The sequence below is a fragment of the Osmerus eperlanus genome, chromosome 2, assembly GCF_963692335.1.
Source record: "Osmerus eperlanus chromosome 2, fOsmEpe2.1, whole genome shotgun sequence".
In the NCBI taxonomy this organism is placed as follows: Eukaryota; Metazoa; Chordata; class Actinopteri; order Osmeriformes; family Osmeridae; genus Osmerus; species Osmerus eperlanus.
This window is the reverse complement of record NC_085019.1, coordinates 480,181-495,729: the sequence shown is the minus strand read 5'-3', so window position 1 is coordinate 495,729 and position 15,549 is coordinate 480,181. Positions and strand designations below refer to the sequence as shown.

Genomic DNA, 15,549 nt, shown 5'->3' with positions numbered 1-15,549 from the left:
ATTACCTAAATACTAACATAGGCCTATAGATCTGCTCTGTGTGATTGAGGAAAACTTCAAAATGTACAATGAGAATCAGTGAGTATAGCAGCCAATCCAGGCATGATCCAGATCCACCATAGTTCAGAATATATATATAATATTAATATTTTTGTACCCATGGATTATCTGTTGCCTAAACGCATGTTGTCATTAATAAGCAGATACAATTCCCTGCATCTCTACTCAAAATACAGTATCAACTTTACCGTAGGCCTTGTTAGCTAACCTGAATTTTCACCCTCAAAGAAAACCCTTTGAAACAAATTGTTTAGGTAGCTAGCCTACTATGTTGCCTTTATACAGTCTAGGTAAAACTAGGGTATTACCAGCCTTATCACGAAGCACTCCTCATCTAGCGAAAATGTGCATTCTCCATTATGTTCTCAAATAATAAGGTATTGTGAATATCATTATGCAATTGTTGTAGTTGCTTTAACAGGCCGAATCTGATGTATTCCTCATGTAAATAGCTCTACGTGTATTGATGTAACGTCCTTGAGTGTAATTTGTTGTTGTTGTTGTTCACCATCAATAATATCAACAACAAAAAGAGAAATCACAGAAGGTTGACGCAGTTACGACCTTCGGCATGCCGCCCATGAAACACTGGCGGACCACTGAGTAATTGAAGACTATCGGCTTGAGAATGGTCCGCCAACGGAGGCCCGACCGCTGCAAGCCACTACTGTAACGGCGTGCCACCCAAAATCCGCTGGTGGCCCGTCGATCGCATGCTACTGTAGCTGACTGGGGTATGAAAAACGTAGCCTAAATAAGTTTAAAGTCTATTTTCTTTTAGCCCATGCTGAAAATTCGTTTGAACGAATTGGCATTTTTGTCCAACAAGTGACCAGAGGAAGTGATCAAGACACCGTGCCTCAAATAACAGCATCTCTTTCTTTTAGCAGACACTTTTATCCAAAAACGTAACCTTCAACCTCTCTGAAGTCAAATTGCACTACCACTGAGCTATACCTATTATACTTTGTAAAGCCTGGCAACCAGTTAAATGTAAAAGGTTTAGGTGACCACCAAAGTAATGATTTCCCCGATATGCTTTCCTCGTTTTAAATTAACCATGTGTTGAACTGTCCAGTAGATTCTTATGAGTCCGAGCATTACAATCAAATCATTTCAGGAGGACTGTTGCTTAGTAACCCCAACCCTCTCCAGCTTTAATATTTGAATGTAAACACGTCAGTTAGTCTGCGCTCGAGAGCCTTATTGAAGACCCACACCACACATCACCAGCTACAAGCTACTAGTAAGGTAAATACTTTGTCTTCATTACCTAATGTTAAATGGTGCCATTTTACTTTAGTTTAGCTAAGAAGAACATTTACGATTTTGATAAATAGTTAACCTGGTTCAATAGTTCCAACTGTAACTTTTTAACCGTTAAAAAAATAATTATCTTAGCGCTACAGTTACAGATCTAGCCTAGCATTAGAGTACAGTAGCAATGAAATTACTCTGTCAAAAACGCAAGCTGGAAAAAAAACACCCTCTTAAATACTTTAAATTGACCTAATTTGTGTTTATGTATGTTAATTATTATGATTTTTTATTTTGATGAATCGTTAATTGTCCAGCTAGTCTAGCCTGATACAGTATCCCAGTTTCTACTAACGTTAGCTCTACAGTAAAGTACAGTACTTAGCTAGATTTTTTAACCGTTGGTAAACGAACTGGTTAGCTACTGTACAGTAGTACTAGCAACGAACTTTCCAATCTTGCAAAAACGCGACCCGGACGACAAAACACTGAAATAAAGACAGCATTATAACTTCATTTGAATTGATTCAAGTAAATTATTTTTTATATTTATTTTGATGAATGTTAGCTTTAGCGATACCAACTTGGGTCTACTATAGTATAGGAAAGTTGTTTCAGCGGTAATGTACGCTATAGTACTGTACTGTAAATGTAACTAGGGAAATGTATTAATTTGAAATTAATTGTTTATGACCTTCTCCCCTGACCTCCTCCTCTCTCTCAAGTTCCAGAAGCAAGATGGCCATGAACAGTATCCTCAACGCTGATGACATCAAGAAAGCCCTGGCCGCATTTGCAGGTTTGGGATCTTCTATTCTTCATAGCAAACACATCTACCCTATACCACCACCTAGAGTGGCCCTTTCTACTGACTGGAATGTGTGTGTGTGTGTGTACACAGCTGTTGATTCCTTCAACCATAAGAAGTTCTTTGAGATGGTGGGTCTGAAGGCCAAGTCAGCTGATGATGTTAAGAAGGTCTTCCTGGTTGTGGATGCTGACAGCAGCGGCTTCATAGAGGAGAACGAGATGAAGTAAGACTCATACACATGTTCACATGTTCCTATTATAACTTATGGTGGATACACTTACACACTCTCTCACCGCTGTTCTCTCCTCAGAACTTTACTGAAGAGATTTTCCCCAGAGGGAAGGGACCTGAGCGATAAGGAAACCAAAGCATTCCTTCAGGCAGCCGACACGGATGGAGATGGCAAGATTTCTATCGATGGTCTGTCCCTTTTTACCTGGTCCTATAAATCATGTGTCTCACACAAAGGCTCTGGTTCTGAGCCAGAATATAGCCCTACTGTATTTATCACCATATCTAAGGACTGGAGATTTTGTAGATGTTGTTTCTAGTGTTCTCCTCTCAGAGTACCAACCACACTGTCTCATCCTCTCTTTCAGAGTTCACTGCCCTGGTGCACCAGTAACAGTTACCTCCCTGCGGAGTAGGGCTCCCCCACCCCACACCTGCTCCCAGACTGTTGCCCACCCCCCAACACGACTCTGTTCCTCCTCCCTCACCCCTCTGACCTGTCTGACATGCTAAGCTTAGCTCTTGATTTTGCCCCTTTTTTCCCCTATCCCCCTCCACTGGTAGAGTTGTAAAAATGAACAAACACTGAAAGAGGTCAGACTGTGAAAGAACAAAATAATAATAAAAGAAATGCCTCTGGTATGACTCACACGGAGCTTTCTTCTCTGCTCAGCCCTCACAGTCCTGAGACTTACACAGCTGGAACATCCACACAACATGAAACACACAGAAATCAATGTCATACTTTATTCATTGGATTTGCAAATACATCCAGAGTTGTGTCTGTGTATCGCTGTACCATCAGCCAGGCTGCATCACATCAAGGGCAGTCTGGGTAAGTATCCCTAACAGGACAAGCTGGCACCCCTCAGGTCCTCTACTTAGCAGGCCATGCAACTGCCTGAGCAAATACCCCCAGAAGAATGTTTAGTGTTTGACACGAGGCAATGGCCGGCCGGGTAGTATTCAGTGACCACGCCTGACAGACAGCTAACTCAGTCCCTACATGGTTTAACATTGAACAGAACATTAAACATGGTGTAGGTTTAAGAATGGCAGATAGAATGAAAGGGTGGTTTGAGGACACATTATACAGCAGGTCTTAATTAAGATCATTTTAACTCGAACACAAACCACTATTACAGAACAATTATTATACAATCTCCCTGATTCTGACAAAGTGCATGAGACAGACTTAAAACATTTATATTTACAATATAATCCCCAGAAAACAATCAATGCATTGGTTTCTCATCAATAAATCAAAATGTACCTCTTCATATAAAATATAATCAATGCATTAACAATTCCTATCAAAGCGGTTTATGTAGGTCAGGTTATATCGGGGGTTGTGAGGAACGCCAAGCTAGTCTCAACTTCAGAACATCACCACTTTTTCTCAAGGTTATGATGTCATCACCCATCACCGACGGAGTTTCGGGGCTGATCTATCATTGGTCGACGTCGGCTTCAGCTTGACTGTGGCAAAAGGGTTGGTGCCTCTAGCAACACAGACATAGAATGGGAGCACAAGGATGAGAGCGATAGAGTGAGATGGGGAGAGAAAGGAAGAGACAGAAAGATGGAGAGAGACAAAAGAGGTTTCATCAGTTGTGTGTCAGTATGAAGGCTTGACAAGGGAGCAGAGGCTCATCACCTGTCACTCATCACCAGTCACTCCGTCACCAGTCACTCCATCACCAGTCACTCATCACCAGTCACTCCGTCACCAGTCACTCCGTCACCAGTCACTCATCACCAGTCACTCCGTCACCAGTCACTCCGTCACCAGTCACTCCGTCACCAGTCACTCCGTCACCAGTCACTCATCACCAGTCACTCCGTCACCAGTCACTCCGTCACCAGTCACTCCGTCACCAGTCACTCCGTCACCAGTCACTCATCACCAGTCACTCCGTCACCAGTCACTCCGTCACCAGTCAGACACATGTGAGTGTGTGAGACATGGATCTTACTTGGGGAAGAGTTCTGGTGGATGTCCGGACTTCTCAGGTCTCTAGAAAACCAGAGAGAGACAGGGAGAGAGAGCGAGACAGGGAGAGAGACAGGTACAGAGAGAGACAGGGAGAGAGAGAGACAGGGACAGAGATGATTCATGTACCTTTGTAATTATCAGTATCATCACTGTCCTCACCTCACCTGTCCCTGAAAAGACTTGATTTACTCGACATCTGTCTCCTTCTGACACGCATCTGCACTTCAGGCTTTCCACACTTCAGTCTTTTCACTGTTCAGCTTTTCACACTCATAAAACATTTATTGATGTGATAAATCTGGATGACTCCAACTCTTACAGTAAACTGATGTGTTTATTCGCTTCTCAGGATGAAAAGGTGAACTGGTCTGAGTCTCTACAGAATGACACTGGACCACCCCTGCTACACCTGATTTAACTCCATGCAAGTATGTGCACACACACACACACATGCAAACCACCCCTCACCCCGCCTCACCCCTACACTCTCAGCAGCTGGAACTGCCCCCCTGCATCCACCAGAACGCGGGGTGTGGCGTCATAGAGAAAAGCACCTTGCCACAGTGCCCCTGCTGGCCGGAGAGGGAAACACCTTGACAATTTGGAGGTAAACTTTGACTAAAATAGTAACACTTTTTCCCAATTATTGATGAAAATGACAAATACAGTAGTAATCATGTTTTTAAAACACCAAATGTATAGTTGAGATTGTTCATGACCCATGGCCTAAATAGGCCTTTTAGTCTATCCACCAATACCTTCTTGTTTGAGAGTGACTCTGTCCTTCTTTCATGGGTGGGCGTGATTGGATGCATTTCTGTCTGCCTATTGGGTAAGGGTGGAGGTGGGGGCGGGCCTCCTCCATGGTTACTGCCTCCTGAGTGGTCAAGCAGGTTGCTCATGCTACTACTGCTTCTGAGGGTGGAGCCGTTACTGGAAATCAAGTAACAAAAAAGAGACGATTTTAATGTGAAAAACCTTATCGTTCATCACTGCTCCTCACAGCAATAGGTCACCCACATTTCCTAAATAGTTCATTGTGTGCTGGAAGGCCTTGGTGTTTTAATGTTGGCCCTGTTTTCAGGAGATTGTGACACGAAAGATAGATGAAGCAGTGGAAAGTATTAAAGATAATGAATGCTAACTATAGTCATGGCAGCCTAGTTATTGGCTGCTTGCCCATCATGATTGGAAAAACATTGTTCTCAGTGACCTGCCTGTCTAAATGTAGTTTGTATGATCAAATAAACTTGTGGGCAAACTTCCCCTCTGAACAGTTACCTGGAGCTGGGCTGCCTGGGAGCCTCCTCCAGAGGCTGCACATAGGTGGCCGGGAACCATCCCAGGCTGCCGACACGCCAGAGAAGCAGAGAACCAGAGACATACAAGAGAACGGAGAATCAGAGACAGGGCATGAGAGAGGACAGATTATGAAATATAAATCACTTCTACAATACACATCTCAAAGTTAGACACATTGAATTCGTTGTCAGAGCAACTTAAGAGTGTACAGTCTGTACCATAACTGAAATAATAATATAAAGTTATAAAGACACATGGAGTTTATCAAGAATGATATTGTATCATGATCTGTTTGGTTTAGTCCCTCTGGCCGTGCCCTCACCTGAGGCTGCTCTCAGCGCGGCCATACAGCCAGCCGTTCCTGGGCGCAGGGACCAGCACGCTGATCAGCTCCCCCCTGGAGAAGGCTAGCAGGGTGGGGTTGGACGAGGCAGGGTGGGCCACCAGAGCCCTCATGGCTCTCCCTCCTCCCAGGCCCAGGGAGTCTCCCACCGAGCCAGCACGGGAGCGACTGCCCTGGGGGGAGGGACCTGGGTGGAGAGGGGGAGGGAGGGGATGAGGGGGGAGGGAGGGGATGAGGGGGGAGGGAGGGGATGAGGGGGGAGGGAGGGGATGAGGGGGGTTTGGGGTTGAGACGGAGAAAGGGTGAGGGAGGAAGATGACGGGGGGAGGTAGAGAGGGAGGTGAAGGGCAGGGAGGAAAAGTGAAAGAAACATGGTTGTGATGGGAGGGAAGGAAAGGATACATTTACACAGAGGAAAGAGGAAGAGAGGCAGACACAGAAGATGAAGGAAATAAAGATAAACATTTATGTACACTAAAGCAATAACACCAGAGTCTCATTAGATGCAGAAGACGCCCCTCACCTCTAGAGGGCACTCTTCCCAAGGGCTGGTCCTCCCTGCGACTCCACCGCTCCTCCTCCCTCATCCCCACCTGAGCAGCAACACAGTAACACACCCAGCTCTCACTGCCTAAACACCACACCAACTGTAATCCACTGTAATCCAGGACTGTTAGCAGTGTTCTCTCTGGGATATATGAAGCAGTAGAGCAGGGGTCTCTGTTCCTGAAGAGCTTCCTACCTGTTCGGTTATGCTCCAACCACACGTGTTTGACCTGATTCAACACTAGTTACCTGATCAATCAGCTAATAATTAGAATCAGGCGTGCTGGATTAGATTTGGAGAACAAGTGTGTGTGTTGGTGTGTGGTGTCTCCCACCTTGCTGTCCTGCTCCAGGTGAGGGGAGGAGCCGCCGGCCCGTGGGCCCCTCGTGGCATCCACCTGGTCCTTCCAGTCATCAGCTGTCTGCTGGAGAGGAACCCCTGTCTGCCGCACACACACACACAGTCTATGAGACTGTGTGTGTGTGTGTGTGTGGGGGGGGGTATATGTGTGTGTGTGTGTGAGTGTGTACCTTATTCATGAGGAGGATGAAGGACTGGGTGAGATCACAGTGTTTCTCAGCCAGGAAGCGATACCTCCGCTCCTCCTCCCGTAAAGCCTCTCGCTGACTCTCTCTCAAGAAGCTGATGTACTCACTGCCGTCCTGTCCACACACACACGCATCCACACACACGCACGCACGCATCCACACACACACACATCCACACACATCCACACACACGCACGCATCCACACACACACATGCACCACCATCACAACCCAAAGCACCTATGTTATTTAAGAAACTCAGGAATATTTTCTGCAATATTTTTTTCTCTAACAATCCCCCCCCCACACACAGCTGACTGACCTGATGGGCTCCTCTCCTCAACTGTCTCTCTAGACCGCTCGCCTGGCTTCGTACCTCCATCTCATAGCGCCTCCTACTGTTCTGGAGGTCACATTACAGCAACGACAGACACTGAGTAAGCATACACACACACCTCTTAACCACATGAGAAAAGCACACACACACTATGGTCGGTATGCCTGCTGAAGGCCGTGCGGGGACGCAGTTGAGAGAGGGAGAGCAGGGGTTGGGTGTGTGTGGGGTGGGGTGTGTGTGGGGTAGGGTATGTGTGGGGTGTGTGTGGGGTGTGTGTGGGTGGGGTGTGTGTGGGGTGTGTGGGTGGGGTGGGGTGTGGGTGGGGTGTGTGGGGTGTGTGGGTGGGGTGGGGTGTGGGTGGGGTGTGTGGTGTGTGTGGGGTGGGGTGTGTGGTGTGTGTGGGGTGGGGTGGGGTGTGTGGGGTGGGGTGTGTGTGGGGTGTGTTGTGTGTGTGGGGTGGGGTGTGTGGTGTGTGTGGGGTGGGGTGTGTGGTGTGGGTGGGGTGTGTAGGGAGTCAGGTGGCTGAGCGGTGAGGGAATCGGGCTAGTAATCCGAAGGTTGCCAGTTCGATTCCCGGTCATGCCAACTGATGTTGTGTCCTTGGGCAAGGCACTTCACCCTACTTGCCTCGGGGGAATGTCCCTGTACTTACTGTAAGTCGCTCTGGATAAGAGCGTCTGCTAGATGACTAAATGTAAATGTGTGTGGTGTGTGTGGGGTGGGGTGGGGTGTGGTTGCTTACTGAGATGTAGTTCTTGTCCAACTTCACATTGTTGTCCATCTCCTGGATGAGCTCATGCTGGAACCAGCAAAACTGGTGACAACACAAACAGGTCCAACATTCAAACATGCCACATTTCTGCTCCGTTTGCAAGATAAACAGTGAACAGTGACTTTATAACTGACCAAATGTTTTAATAATTGATCGCAGGTCTGTGGGGTTTGTTCAGGCTATTGTATATCAATGATTAAGTAATGAAAAAAATGTAGGTGACTTACAATATATCAATAGTTTCATAGTTTGTCTCACAAGTTTATGAACTGCATGTGTTAGATCAAAGACAATCCATATGGATGAGTCTAGTCTTGTGTGTTTAGCCTGGTGTGTGTGTGTGTGTGTGTGTGTGTGTGGCAGCCCCCTAGCAGGGCAGCATGTTGAGACACTCACAACTCCCTCCAGCTCTGATGTGAGCCTCCTCTGGTTCTCAGAGATCTGAAGCAGGACATCTCCTGCAACACACACAGTCAAACACACACACACACACACACAGTCAAACACACACACACACACACAAACACACACACAGTCAAACACACACACACACAGTCAAACACACACACACACACAGTCAAACACACACACACACACACACAGTCAAACACACACACACACAGTCAAACACACACACACAGTCAAACACACACACACACACACAGTCAAACACACACACACACAGTCAAACACACACACGCACACACAGTCAAACACACACACACAGTCAAACACACACACACACACAGTCAAACACACACACACACAATCAAACACACACACACACAGTCAAACACACACACACACAGTCAAACACACACACACACACAGTCAAACACACACACAGTCAAACACACACACACACACACACACAGTCAAACACACACACACAATCAAACACACACACACACACAGTCAAACACACACACACACACAGTCAAACACACACACACAGTCATACACACACACACACAGTCATACACACAGTCATGCACAGTCAAACACACACGTACACACACAGAGACACACATATAGGAAGCCTGCCTTTTAAAGCACCAACACCTTACCACGCCTAACCCTTCCTAAGACACCGACTTCCTTTAGTAGAAACTCTATCAGAAGTGAAGTAGCCAGGAAGCTGTTTGTTTCCTCCACTCTCTCACATCAGGCCTTTAGTCATGGAGCGTCTGGGTTAAGTGAACTGAGCCTCTCACCCTGGGAGTCTGTTCTCCTCCATCATTAATGACCCCTGTGGAGCTGCTGTCACCTGACCCAGCTCCTCTACTGCACACTAGCACCATCAGGTCCGCTTCCACGATTCTGTTTACAGCTCATTCAGGATCAGTTTGTCATAGATTAGAGTGTTGGCCCGCCTTTAGTAAAACTGACCCTAGAAAATATGTGGAGAAGCACACCAGTGTGCTCTACAGTGTGCTCTACAGTGTGCTCTACAGGGTGCTCTACAGTGTGCTCTACAGGGTGCTCTACAGTGTGCTCTACAGTGAGCTCTACAGTGAGCTCTACAGTGTGCTCTACAGTGTGCTCTACAGGGTGCTCTACAGTGAGCTCTACAGGGTGCTCTACAGTGTGCTCTACAGTGTGCTCTACAGTGTGCTCTACAGGGTGCTCTACAGTGTGCTCTACAGCGAGCTCTACAGGGTGCTCTACAGGGTGCTCTACAGGGTGCTCTACAGTGAGCTCTACAGGGTGCTCTACAGTGTGCTCTACAGGGTGCTCTACAGTGTGCTCTACAGTGAGCTCTACAGGGTGCTCTACAGGGTGCTCTACAGGGTGCTCTACAGTGAGCTCTACAGTGTGCTCTACAGGGTGCTCTACAGTGAGCTCTACAGGGTGCTCTACAGTGTGCTCTACAGGGTGCTCTACAGTGTGCTCTACAGTGAGCTCTATCTACAGGGTGCTCTACAGGGTGCTCTACAGGGTGCTCTACAGTGAGCTCTACAGTGTGCTCTACAGGGTGCTCTACAGTGTGCTCTACAGTGAGCTCTACAGGGTGCTCTACAGGGTGCTCTACAGTGTGCTCTACAGGGTGCTCTACAGTGAGCTCTACAGGGTGCTCTACAGTGTGCTCTACAGTGTGCTCTACAGGGTGCTCTACAGGGTGCTCTACAGGGTGCTCTACAGTGAGCTCTACAGGGTGCTCTACAGTGTGCTCTACAGGGTGCTCTACAGTGTGCTCTACAGTGAGCTCTACAGGGTGCTCTACAGGGTGCTCTACAGGGTGCTCTACAGTGAGCTCTACAGTGTGCTCTACAGGGTGCTCTACAGTGAGCTCTACAGGGTGCTCTACAGTGTGCTCTACAGGGTGCTCTACAGTGTGCTCTACAGTGAGCTCTATCTACAGGGTGCTCTACAGGGTGCTCTACAGGGTGCTCTACAGTGAGCTCTACAGTGTGCTCTACAGGGTGCTCTACAGTGTGCTCTACAGTGAGCTCTACAGGGTGCTCTACAGGGTGCTCTACAGTGTGCTCTACAGGGTGCTCTACAGTGAGCTCTACAGGGTGCTCTACAGTGTGCTCTACAGTGTGCTCTACAGGGTGCTCTACAGGGTGCTCTACAGGGTGCTCTACAGTGAGCTCTACAGGGTGCTCTACAGGGTGCTCTACAGTGTGCTCTACAGTGTGCTCTACAGGGTGCTCTACAGGGTGCTCTACAGCGAGCTCTACAGGGTGCTCTACAGGGTGCTCTACAGGGTGCTCTACAGGGTGCTCTACAGTGAGCTCTACAGGGTGCTCTACAGTGTGCTCTACAGGGTGCTCTACAGTGTGCTCTACAGTGAGCTCTACAGGGTGCTCTACAGGGTGCTCTACAGGGTGCTCTACAGTGAGCTCTACAGTGTGCTCTACAGGGTGCTCTACAGTGAGCTCTACAGGGTGCTCTACAGTGTGCTCTACAGGGTGCTCTACAGTGTGCTCTACAGTGAGCTCTATCTACAGGGTGCTCTACAGGGTGCTCTACAGGGTGCTCTACAGTGAGCTCTACAGTGTGCTCTACAGGGTGCTCTACAGTGTGCTCTACAGTGAGCTCTACAGGGTGCTCTACAGGGTGCTCTACAGTGTGCTCTACAGGGTGCTCTACAGTGAGCTCTACAGGGTGCTCTACAGTGTGCTCTACAGTGTGCTCTACAGGGTGCTCTACAGGGTGCTCTACAGGGTGCTCTACAGTGAGCTCTACAGGGTGCTCTACAGGGTGCTCTACAGTGTGCTCTACAGTGTGCTCTACAGGGTTCTCTACAGTGTGCTCTACAGGGTGCTCTACAGTGTGCTCTACAGGGTGCTCTACAGGGTGCTCTACAGGGCTGCCGGCTGTAGGGGGTTTTGTGGGCCCTTGTCTGACTGCAGGGAAGGAAAGATAAAGGTCGAACCTCTGGAGAATGTTTTGTTTTCAATTATGCAACATCAGTTATGTACCAAAAGAGTTCAGTCTATAATTACAGTACATTTACATTTACATTACATTTAGTCATTTAGCAGACGCTCTTATCCAGAGCGACTTACAGTAAGTACAGGGACATTCCCCCGAGGCAAGTAGGGTGAAGTGCCTTGCCCAAGGACACAACGTCATTTTTGGCACAGCCGGGAATCGAACTGGCCAGATTACTAGCCCGCTTCCCTAACCGCTCAGCCACCTGACTCCCCTTGTTTATTGGGTCAGGCCGGCCCTGGTCCTCTACACACACACACAGACGGAGGAACATACCGATGGGCCGTGAGGACAGGGTGTGCAAGGCCTGCTCTCCTATCTTAGCCAGAGCGCTGAAGTAGGCCTCACTAGTGGCTGCAAGAGCTGAAACACACACACACAGTGTAAACACACAATACACACACACAGTGTAAACACACAATACACACACACAGTGTAAACACACAATACACACACACAGTGTAAACACACAATACACACACACAGTGTAAACACACAATACACACACACAGTGTAAACACAAGCAATCCCGCAAAGAGGAAATGATATTGTACATTCAAATAATGTAACTGACTTTTCCAACACCATGTAAATGGAGGAAAGCTAGTTATGGAACAGGCTGTGAATCCTATCACCAGCTGTCAGATGCAACGTAATCACACATGCTCACACGATAACACCTCCCACCACCACCCCCACTGCTCCATGCTGTCTGTCTATCTTGTTTCTGATTTGTACCATAAGCCCTCTGCTTGTAATTGTAAATATACTATGCTAGCTGCTCTAAGACAGAAAGTGTCCCTTCTAGATAGAACCACTCCACCAAAGTCAATACTATCTTCATTGAAAGAAGTGGTTAAATGAGGATGGAGGGTTCTGACAAAACTCATGTATTACTAACATTGCACAAGCAAATGTCCTTCTGAGAAACTCAGAACTTTTTTCTCCCCATGATAATCTATCAGTGACCACTAGCATGTGTTCCAGCTTTACTGTCCCAGCATGTTCCTTTACTGCCTGTGAACAGCTCTCAGACGTGTCCAGGAGTTATTACAGCCCTGCTGCACAGGAGGGACTATTACAGCCCTGCTGCACAGGAGGGACTATTCCACACTGTCTGGGACAGTGTCAGAACGTGAGGCAGCCTGTCTGTATGTCTCCAGGGATTCAGCTGGCTGGGGAGGGGGACTAGGGGAGGGAGGGGCACTGGGGGAGGGAGGGGGACTGGGGGAGGGAGGGGGACTGGGGGAGGGAAGGGTGTTACAGGGTGGAGGGAGAGTCAGGGTGAAATATGTCCGTCAGAGTAGGTAGGACCTCACCATGGAAAGCCTGGATGTAGTTGTTCCCCAGAGACACTAACTTCTGCAGGCTTGGATTGAACTGATCCGTCAGACTCTGTTGAACACACACAAACACATGCACCAACACGCAAGACCAAGAGGAACTTGTAATCCATTAAGTTATGCATGTTAAAATATCAACAATAACTAACATTTCGATTTATTTCATCCTATATTGTTTGCGCCTTAATACAATTCTTTCTGGAAATGTAATGAGACATCCAGAGTTTGCGGTTCAGATGCGGCTTCCGGGTTGAAGATGTTGTCTTACCGCATATACCGCTAGCGTGGAGCGGTGGAGCTGGTCGCTGTTCAGGCCTGACATGTTGGCGCTTGAAGTTTGATGAAATTTTAGATTATCTCGTCTGAATTGTTTTATAAATTGAGAAACATCCGGTTGAAGTCCCCTTTGTCGCCTACTCCCCACGAATCAGGATTTTATCATCTACAAATGGAACGGAAGAAGTGAACGTGTGCGCAATTGACACCGAGCTCTGAGACAAAGTTGTTAATTATTAAAGGAGTATGGGCCATAAAATACAACACCCAACATGCTGAATGTACTAACACGTGTGTGTGTGTGTGTGTGTGTGTGTGTGTGTGTGTGTGTGTGTGTGTGTGTGTGTGTGTGTGTGTGTGTGTGTGTGTGTGTGTGTGTGTATGCGTGTGTGTGTGTTCAACATTAAGAGACCTTGATGCGTATGCATGAAAACGTTCATAGGAAATGGGCAGTGAGCGCCATAATCACTATCTTCATTCAGATGAAACAGCATGGCTCACTATTTAAATAAGATTAAATGAGAACACGTTAATCATGACAGAACGGGAGAATGTAGCCTGTGGACCTGTGGTCAATAAACTAATAAAATGTTCCCATTGTTCGTAGTCATAAACACAAACTCTATAAAAAGGAAAGCAGGTTGTTCAGCCGTGACGTAAGGGAACGGAGAAGGAGAGGCCCTCGAGCCCTCATAAAAAAGGTGCTGCAGTAATTAGGGTCTGGTGGTCGTACACTAGGTGGCACCATTAAACAAAAGACACTACCTGAATTTTAAACAGCTCTCGCAGCATACCCGCGTAATCACACACAACACAGATACATATATAATATTAACATATTAATAGTTAAAACATGTCCTGCTGCCTGAATAATTGGTGATGTTCACTGCGTATATCTATGGGTTCAACTATAACCTATACCTGTACACCTGCGCTGTAGGCCTACAGGAAATCTTCCTGTTCAACCTGAAGGTGCTCGGATGTTACAGCCTCTCTTTCTTTCTTTCTTTCTTTCTTTCTCTCTCTCTCTCTCTCTCTCTCTCTCTCTCTCTCTCTCTCTCTCTCTCTCTCTCTCTCTGTCTCTCTCTTTCTCTCTCTCTCTCTCTTACACAAACACACACACACACACGAACTCAAACAATCCCTGTTTCCCTGACCTGATCGTGCTAGCACAATCTAATGAGTTCACTAATAGCTTCGGTCCTCATATGAATCACGCTCTCTAGTGCCCATGCTGCAGCAAAACCACCTCGAATCCGGCTGTCCCGCGGGAAGACTCCAAGTTGACTTATGAAGGCGCACCAGGGTATGCGTGGCTGCGCATCGACGCGGCACAAACGGCGTGTACTGCTATTTCTGGTTTTAAATAGCCGACCGCTTTGGATCTCCCGTAATGTGAGAGACAGCAAAACATGTTCGTTACCAAATATACAACAATGTGGTACAACCGCCGCCGCCACCTCCCTCCTTCTCTCTCTCTCTCTCTCTCTCTCTCTCTCTCTCTCTCTCTCTCTCTCTCTCTCTCTCTCTCTCTCTCTCTCTCTCTCTCTCTCTCTCTCTCTCTCTCTCTCTCTCTCTCTCTCTCTCTCTCTTGCTTGTTGTCCCCCCAGTGACAGAATGAGATATCTTCTGTAGGCTAGAAGGCAGAGGCCATGCACAAGGAACCGAGGTAGGGAATGCAAACGGTTTGTGCTTTATTGATTCAGATTACAAAATATAGATTCAAACTTTATAGGTTTTCTATTGGTGTGGATAGTGGTGGCAATGCCCTAGGCTCGATCCTGTCGGGATATCGACGCAAATAGTTAGATCCTTTGTTTTATTGCGCTCAATCAGTATATAATTGAACCCGTGATAGTGGTGAGTTTTTCATAATCATTGATCGCTCCAGCCGCCAACCTGAAGTTCATCGTTATCATCTTGGCCGCCGGTATGGTGGCCTTCATCGGAGCTGTTATCTGTATTATCGCTGCAGTCCACACAGGCTCTGCCGCCGCGGCGCCCCAGCCGCCTGCTGCCGACAACCAGTCGACGTCGCCGGTCTACGGAGAACAGCCTCCTGCCGGGGGCTCCACGGCGCAGGCTGGTCCTCTGGGCGCTCTCCATGGTTCTGTAACGCCAGATTTCGAAGCGCCCACCCTCAACATCCTAAGTGGTCTGGACGGCAGACCGGACGCTACGGTCAGCCGACTCATCTGCACTCCTATTCCCGCGGGCGAATGTAATCCGAAAAACTTTCAGCAACAAGCGGATGAATCTTCGGTATACGCGGGCGAGGATTGGAGG

The 15,549-nt window shown here is 47.6% G+C and overlaps 2 protein-coding genes across 3 annotated transcripts; one reads left to right on the top strand and one right to left on the bottom strand.

Annotated features, from left to right (window-relative positions):
- The first annotated feature begins 1,107 nt into the window (after positions 1-1,107).
- Positions 1,108-2,962, top strand: LOC134039447 (parvalbumin-7-like). Of its 2 annotated transcripts, none has more exons than XM_062485332.1 (5): positions 1,108-1,306; positions 2,043-2,116; positions 2,219-2,351; positions 2,439-2,548; positions 2,728-2,962. In XM_062485332.1, the coding sequence occupies exons 2-5, from the start codon at positions 2,056-2,058 to the stop codon at positions 2,751-2,753; spliced, it is 330 nt and encodes a 109-aa protein (XP_062341316.1). In that variant the 5' UTR covers positions 1,108-1,306; positions 2,043-2,055; the 3' UTR covers positions 2,754-2,962. The 2 variants fall into 2 exon arrangements, with proteins under 2 accessions (XP_062341316.1, XP_062341306.1); XM_062485322.1 differs by having other exon boundaries at positions 1,117-1,311.
- Positions 2,963-3,092: 130 nt separating this feature from the next.
- baiap2l2a (BAR/IMD domain containing adaptor protein 2 like 2a) lies at positions 3,093-13,521 on the bottom strand. Its single transcript, XM_062485200.1, has 14 exons — positions 13,256-13,521; positions 12,964-13,039; positions 11,921-12,007; positions 8,600-8,661; positions 8,174-8,245; positions 7,417-7,497; positions 7,078-7,209; positions 6,882-6,989; positions 6,524-6,593; positions 5,980-6,187; positions 5,637-5,702; positions 5,114-5,288; positions 4,336-4,376; positions 3,093-3,861 (listed from the first exon to the last, which is right to left on the bottom strand). Exons 1-14 carry the CDS (start codon positions 13,307-13,309, stop codon positions 3,783-3,785), a joined length of 1,311 nt encoding a protein of 436 aa, XP_062341184.1. The 5' UTR covers positions 13,310-13,521; the 3' UTR covers positions 3,093-3,782.
- Positions 13,522-15,549: the final 2,028 nt, after the last annotated feature.

What these genes read in the sequence shown, in the direction of transcription:
- LOC134039447 (XM_062485332.1), top strand. Translation starts at nt 2,056, where the DNA reads ATGGCCATGAACAGTATCCTCAACGCTGATGACATCAAGAAAGCCCTG. An exon ending in ATAGAGGAGAACGAGATGAA is followed by an intron (nt 2,352 to 2,438) that starts GTAAGACTCATA and finishes TTCTCTCCTCAG; the next exon opens with AACTTTACTGAAGAGATTTT. An exon ending in TGGCAAGATTTCTATCGATG is followed by an intron (nt 2,549 to 2,727) that starts GTCTGTCCCTTT and finishes CCTCTCTTTCAG; the next exon opens with AGTTCACTGCCCTGGTGCAC.
- baiap2l2a (XM_062485200.1), bottom strand. Translation starts at nt 13,309, where the DNA reads ATGTCAGGCCTGAACAGCGACCAGCTCCACCGCTCCACGCTAGCGGTA. An exon ending in CTACATCCAGGCTTTCCATG is followed by an intron (nt 12,008 to 12,963) that starts GTGAGGTCCTAC and finishes TGTGTGTTTCAG; the next exon opens with CTCTTGCAGCCACTAGTGAG. An exon ending in CGCGCTGAGAGCAGCCTCAG is followed by an intron (nt 5,703 to 5,979) that starts GTGAGGGCACGG and finishes GCGTGTCGGCAG; the next exon opens with CCTGGGATGGTTCCCGGCCA.